General features: G+C 36.9%; 1 protein-coding gene across 1 annotated transcript; it reads left to right on the top strand.

Annotated features, from left to right (window-relative positions):
• Positions 1 to 346: 346 nt before the first annotated feature.
• Positions 347 to 6,228, top strand: cyp4t8 (cytochrome P450, family 4, subfamily T, polypeptide 8; the record flags this gene model as incomplete). Its single annotated transcript, XM_079239996.1, has 12 exons — positions 347 to 538; positions 1,014 to 1,158; positions 1,317 to 1,361; positions 1,476 to 1,603; positions 1,757 to 1,881; positions 2,020 to 2,174; positions 2,291 to 2,397; positions 4,171 to 4,361; positions 4,487 to 4,620; positions 5,310 to 5,374; positions 5,732 to 5,814; positions 6,057 to 6,228. The coding sequence occupies 12 exons, from the start codon at positions 347 to 349 to the stop codon at positions 6,226 to 6,228; spliced, it is 1,542 nt and encodes a 513-aa protein (XP_079096122.1).
• Positions 6,229 to 7,569: the final 1,341 nt, after the last annotated feature.

Below are 7,569 nucleotides of genomic sequence, written 5' to 3'. Positions count from 1 at the left end.
AAAACAAAAAACAGTAAAAACACAAAACAATAACAAGGTCAAATTTAAAACCATAAAATATAAAACAATGTTTAAGTGTTTTATCAATCTGTTTTAAGTTGGGCATCTTGACAACTTCATGACAATTGACCTCACTTCTATAATCTGGTTTATTACTCTGTTGTTGGGCCTCTGTGGCTCTACACACCCATTTTTCCGTCAGCACGTCACGTTGTCGTTTCGTACACAGACTCCGCCTACCACACACGCAACCACACACAAAATAATTCACAAACACGCGTTTATGTGTGGAAAGCGGTGCTCATAAACTATCCTTTTCCAGCACGAAGACACGGACACCGTCAGTATGGAGTTAACTGGCGCTTTCAGGAGCTTTCAGCTGGCCTGGTCTCATATGCATTACTTGTTCGCCGTGCTTTGTGTCATTGTCACCGTTTATAAATTAACTGTTTTCCTCGCCGAAAGAAAAGCCGTGCTTCGACACACTGAGGCTTTTCCAGGACCACCGGGAAATTGGCTGTTTGGACATGTTCTCCAGGTAAACGAAGTGTGCAAGAAAGACCTGTTTCAGCTGCAACTTTGATGGTTTCATAATTGCACAACGTCAAAAGAAAAAAAAAAAAAAGAGGTCATTATCTGCAACAATGATGCAAGATAATACTTGGATTCTTTGTAGATAATAAAGTCTTTATAATTAATTATTCAGCCTTCATAGAATAATAATACGCCAAGAGAAAAGCCTTTTGTACTGGGTTTCCATGATTTTGAGGAGCCATTAACTCTGAACTGGCCTGCTTTCCTCTCCCCTTCAAAAATAAATAGATACATAGATTCACATTTATAGCAAAGCTATGGTGTGTGTTTGTGTGTTTTCTTTTGGTTTATATGGCATTGCTGCTCTTAATCTTGTTTTATTTTTGGTCAACATTAAGAGTCAAGCTGTGTGTAAACAGAATGTGACCTTATGCGTGCTGCAAGGTGTTTTCAGCTGTATGTTGTCATTTCTCTTGTAGTTTAAGCAAGATGGGACCGACTTTGAAAAGATGCTGGAGTGGGCAGAGCAGTATCCTTATGCCTTCCCACTGTGGTTTGGACCTTCTTTTTGTTTTCTCAATATTCACCATCCAGATTATGTAAAAACCATTCTGGCATCGACAGGTGTGTGGGGTTTTTCTTTACAGTGTTGTTCCATTTAAACAGTGCTTTAGTGTTTTATATCTTTTTTTTTTTTTTTTTTTTTTTTTATCTAACCATATGGTGCAATATAACAGCCAAAGGTCAGTGTAACAAAGTGTTATTTGCCTTTTTCCCAACAGAGCCAAAAGATGATTTTGCATACAAGTTTATTGAGTCTTGGATTGGTAAGACTGCTTTGCCTTCTTCCAGCAACATTTTTCTATCCATGGCAGAAGCTTATATTGATCTGCTTTACACACTCACCCTCACACTCGCATTATGTCTACTTTTGACTCCAGGACACGGGTTATTGGTGTCAAGCGGTCAGAAGTGGTTCCACCACAGAAGACTCTTGACTCCAGGTTTCCATTATGATGTTTTAAAGCCATACGTGCAACTGATGTCACAGTCTGCTAACACTATGTTGGTATGTAAAGGAAAACGTAGTAGTCACTGAAATTCATGCGATGACAGTGAGATCAAGATGAGACTGTGAAGATCAGATATCACTGGAGTGCATGTGTAGGAGTATTTCCCATACCCTGCACTGATGTCACATTTGTTCTCTCACTGTGACCAGGACAAATGGGAAAGTTATGCAACCACCAAGGAGCCCTTTGAATTGTTTCAGCATGTGAGCCTCATGACACTAGACAGCATCATGAAGTGCGCCTTCAGCTGCAACAGCAACTGTCAGACAGAGGGGTGAGTTCATGACACGTTTCTTAAAACAATCACAATTCAAGCTTTGGGCATTAAGTCAAAAATAAAGATGAGTTCATATGTCTGAGTCATGAATCAAAGTGTAGTTTTTTTAATGCTTGCTTACTTTTATCATTTTAGGGGAACAAACACTTACATCAAAGCAGTGTATGAGCTCAGCAATCTGATTAACTTTCGAATGAGAACGTTTCCATACCACAGTGACCTTATTTTCTACCTCAGCCCACATGGTTTCAGACATAGGAAAGCATGCAAGGTGGCTCACGATCATACAAGTAAGCTCTAATTTAATTTACCATCAATCTGAAAAAAGCTATCCAATAATAAAGAGACTGGAATTATCAATTGCACTTTTTATGCAAAGACTGACCTTTTATCTTCTCTTTTAAAGAGGAAGTGATAAGAAGGAGAAAAGAAGCACTAAAACAGGAGACTGAGCTTGGTCGAATACAAACAAAGAGATACTTGGATTTTCTGGACATCCTTCTCTTTGCAAAAGTATGTTGAAAGTTTGAAGTCAAAATATTTAAGGTACAAACTGACTTTAAATAGCACAGCCCAATTTGTAAATAAATGTTTGAAACTGATGTCAGATATCATGCGCATGCGCTTATCACAGTGTCAAAGCAAGAAGAGATGTCTGCCAATTAAGTGTGTGTGTAACATGTTCTGCATACTAATGTTCACTCCTTACAAAGGCAGTCATCAGCCTTTTTTGTTCTCTGGAAAACCGAAAACATTTGCTATCTAAAGTTTCTGGTCTCTCAGAACAGTAAAACCCTGAGCTGCTTTATCAAAGCATCTTGCAAAACATTGAAAGCTAACTGCTTGCGGGCTGACTGAACAGTTGCAGTATGGAGATGCAGCAGGACAGTGACCCCACACATCAAAGCAGATTTACTACAGAATCACAAAATAAATCTGCCTTTTGGTTGCAATTAGCATTAAGTTTCACCTAAAAATCACTTGACCTGAAAACAGCATCTAATAAGTCCTTTCTGAGAGTTCAGCAGGGCAAAACTTTTTTTTTTTTTTTTTTAAATCTAAGAGTTACGTTCCTGTCATAAATACTAAAGTGTGTAATAAAGTCTCCAAAGATTTTAATTTTAGTTGGTGCATTGTAACATTTTTTGACCTGGTAATACAAAATACTCCAATATTCAACAGCCACTGGTTTCCATATTGTATATTGTAGTGGGAATTTAATTTTACACCTTACTTATGTTAATTTAATGTATTATTATATATTACATTAATCTCATGTTATTTTTTATGCTCATATTACACTTCATGCATTATTCTTACTGCTCATGTTAAAAGGCCTCTTCTTGTGACATTTCTGAGGCTGAGGTCAGTTAGACCCAAGTGTCTTTTTAGCAGGACACTTTGTCTGCAATTCTCTGTTTCATCCTTCTCTATGCAAAGCATGTGTAGTGCCCTTCTGGTCACAGGGAACTAGTCATAAACCATGGTGACTGGGATTGTTTATTCGAAGGAATTTCAACCTGCTAAACATCTCGAAATGGACCTCTGTTAGAGTAAAGGTGCCAGAAAGTCTCTTGTACCCCCGTGGATAAGATCATCTTACTGATTTTATGACAGCCATTGAAGTTTTTAAGGTTTAAAAGAGGTTCTTGTCTCCTTGTCTGAACCCCAGTCAGAGTTCCACCTGATCAGACCACTAAAAGGTTTCTCCAAATTGTAATTTTTATACATTTCTGTTTATTTTTACTTTCTGCCTAAAAAACTTTAATTATTTTCCACTTCATCCAGACTGCTCATCCTTGGACTTTTTGACCTTTCCCCAACAATATTTAATACTTCCGTTATTGTAGTTTCTGTAAGTTTTGGGGGTATGGTAAATTGACTTGTACTTATATTGCACTTTTCTAGTCATGCAGACCACTCAAAACACTTTACACTACTTGCCACATTCACCCATTCACACGCACACTCATACCCCGATAGGCACATCGGAGGGCCACTTGGGGTTCAGTGTCTTGCCCCAGAACACTTCGGCATTTAGTCAGGGGAAGCCTGGAATCGACCTCCCAACTTTTCAATTGAAGGACGACTGCTCCTCCTCCTGAGCTACAGCCGCCCCGTATGACACATATATATATATATCTATATCTATATCTATATATATATATATATCTATATATATATATATATATATATATATATATATATATATATATATATATGTTCTTAAAATAAGCCATTATTTCTCATTAATTTTCAAATGTTGGCCATATATTTCACCATCAGGATGAGCAGCAGCAGGGTCTGTCAGATGAAGATATCCGAGCAGAGGTGGACACCTTCATGTTTGAGGGGCATGACACCACAGCCAGTGGCATCTCTTTTATCCTCTACTGTCTGGCCTGTCATCCAGAACACCAGAAGATCTGCAGGAATGAGATCATGGAGGCCCTGGCTGGCAAGGACACCATGGAGTGGTAGGCAATGAAAACACTTTGATGCAGAAGCAAGTCTGCATCATCCTGTGCCTCAGCAGCTGTTGTGGGCAAGCTACTGGCCTTTGTTACACGATGGTTACTTTATCTTACTGTCATATTTTAAGGGAGGACTTGAGTAAGATTCCATACACCACAATGTGCATAAAGGAATCGCTTCGTCTTCACCCTCCTGTACCAGGAATGGCCAGGAAGATCACCAAACCTATAACGTTTTTCGATGGAAGGACTTTGCCAGCTGGTCAGTAAGATTTGTGTGAAATTCCAAAAGAGCAAATCAGAGTGTTACATTTTGTACTGTTACAACAGCTGTGGACAGCTCTGGTCCTTGATGGCCACAATCTTGTAGATTGTAAATGTTTTCCTGCTCCAACACATCTGACTCAAATTAAATGGATCTCCTCAACAGCATGTTGACCCATTAATGTGATTCAGGTGTGTTGCAGCAGGAAAGAGCCAAATCTGCAAAACTGTAGCCCTCAAGGACCAACTTTACCCATCTCAATGTCATAGGATGTCACAGGTAGAAGATGAAATATTAACTCTGTGACCTCTGGCCTTGGTTTTTATTTTGCAAAGACAGAGTGACACAAAGCAACAAACATTAACGCGTGAAACTATAATGTTTTAAGTCATTCATTTCAGCAAACTGGCACAATTATATAACTATCAAGTATATTATCTATTAGTGAGAAAGAGACCTGAGGTTAAACTTAAGCAAATTAGGTTTTGAATATTAATCTAATAGATTTATTTAGTGTGTTCTGTGTCTTCTATATTAATTTATGGAAATGTTCCCATATTTTTCTTGTTATGTTTAAAAAGGGAAAACCAATCAAGGGTGATCAGGATTTATTTGTGTCTATATGTTTATTGTATTTTGTTCAGCACAATCCTAAACATGACTTACTTTATTTTCTGGATTTCTAGGATTTCATATCGGAACAAGTGTATTTGGGATTCATAGGAATTCATCTGTCTGGGAAAATCCTCATGTAAGTCAAAATGATTTCTGAGCAGACTGTTCTGCTTAATCAACGGTACATCAGAAATAGTGATGGTATCTAAACCACAAAGCTTGATGCTTAGAAGTTTGTCTGCTTACTAGTACAAGTTAAATTATAGAAGAAATAGTTAATAAGGAAAACTATTGCATGTTGCTACATAGGTAATGCATGAAATAGAGTATTCTTGTTGCTCAGCTGGCCTTTCTTATGAAGCTAAGAGGTGTTTTATTCACTCACTCAATTATGTTTGTGAATGAGTTTAAAGAAAATCAATTCTCTGTTGGTAGATGCAAATTAGGAAATGTGTTATTTACACAGTCTGGCAATTCTCTTATCTCATGACAGGTCTTTGACCCACTTCGTTTCCTCCCAGAAAATGTTTCAAAGAGGTCACCACATGCCTTTGTGCCTTTCTCGGCTGGGCCAAGGTTTGAACACACCTTACACTGTTTGACTTTATGAATAACCCATTGAATGCTCAAGTGCCAATAAAAAGAGTTGTAAGGTTTAGATTAGAGATTATAGCAAAGTAGAGACAGGAGCAACCCATTGGCACACATACCTGTGAAGTTAAATGTTGATATGTTAAAAAAAAAAAAAAAAAAAAAGCTTATTTTTCTTCTTGTCCCTTCCATACATATCCCACTGTCATTATGTCATCATCTTTTAGAAACTGCATCGGTCAGAATTTTGCAATGAATGAGATGAAGGTGGTGACGGCCCTGACACTGAAGCGCTACCATTTGATAGAAGACCCCGACTTCAAACCCAAGATGATTCCTAGATTGGTTCTCCGCTCACTCAATGGCATCCACATCAAGATCAAACCCGTAGAGCCATAGAGGTAAAAGGGCAGTAGCTGCAGGAACCCAAGAAACGCACATTGGTAGATAAGAGAATAATTTAAATGATTTGAAGTAATTAAGCTTTTAGAATGACGCTGAATCTAATGATTAGGAATTGAACATATGTTTTAGATGAATTGTTTTTTTGTCTTGAGTGCAGATAGAAAAGTTGTAACCTCATCCTTTTTTCATGACATTTTTGCATTTCAAGCATTAAAAAAGAACTTGCACTGTAGATTTGATTTCATTTGCGACAAGTATAAAACCTAATTACTTATCTTTATTGTAAAGTAGGGCTGTGATGATACGCTTTTGTCCTAGTTCGATTCGATTTGGATTTATTTGGGTGCCAATTCGATTTAAATTGCGATTCTCAGTTATTTGATAATGCTGATTTTTGTAGACTAAAAACAGAAAAAAATGTACAAAACTTTTTTTGCAAGTCATTTTGCATGATTTCAATTGAGGGGAAAAAAACAACACAGTTGCCAGACCATCATTCTGCTGCTGTAATGCCCAAGAAGACAAGTAAAAAGATCAATAAATACAATAAAAATGACTACATTTTTATAATGGATTATTTTTATTTATTTGAAAAATATATATCGATTTTTTTTTATTTTATTTTTTTTTTTTGTTAAAAAATTAATTTTAAAATTGTGGAGCAAAAAGCCTGATACTCGATTTTTTGATTAGATTTTCCCACCCCTATTATAAATACATAATCTGCAATCATATACAACCTGATTTATTAAAACGCACGCCATTACATTAAGAAATTACGAAAGTACAGAAGCATTTCTGTTTATAAGTGTTGGGACAAACAGGATGGCAGTAATCTTCAGTCTTTTTACGGCACTATATTAAAAGCAAAATATCATGTAGTGGAAATCAGTCCATGGGACCAATAAAACTCTTGCATACACCACTGTCAGTGGACGCAGTGTGTTACTGTGTTGATAAATGTTCAACTTAATAATGCAGAGAAAAAAACAAAAAGAAAAACTAGAAACACGTTCAAACCTTCCGAAGCCGTTCTATGTTATTATGTCGCTAACAAGCAAATCAACACCACAGGATACATGAAGTATGCCTTGCTGCACATAAATATTTAGAAAGATCAAGATATGCTTTCTGACCGAGCTCAATGAATACTGATTGAGTGGAAAACTGTCTTGTTGTTTGATAAATCAAACTTTAAATCTTTGTAGAAATCCCAGTATCTGCATCATCTAAGACAGTTGTGCCCAAGTCCTCAATATAAAAAATCCTGCAATCCTTGTAGATGTATTCTTTTGTCAACATACCTGAAACAAATGGATGAATTCCCTGATCTGC

Source organism: Telmatherina bonti (genome assembly GCF_933228915.1).
Source record: "Telmatherina bonti genome assembly, chromosome: 5".
Classification (NCBI taxonomy): domain Eukaryota; kingdom Metazoa; phylum Chordata; class Actinopteri; order Atheriniformes; family Telmatherinidae; genus Telmatherina; species Telmatherina bonti.
Note: the sequence above shows the minus strand (reverse complement) of the source record. Positions and strands in the feature narration are given on the sequence as shown.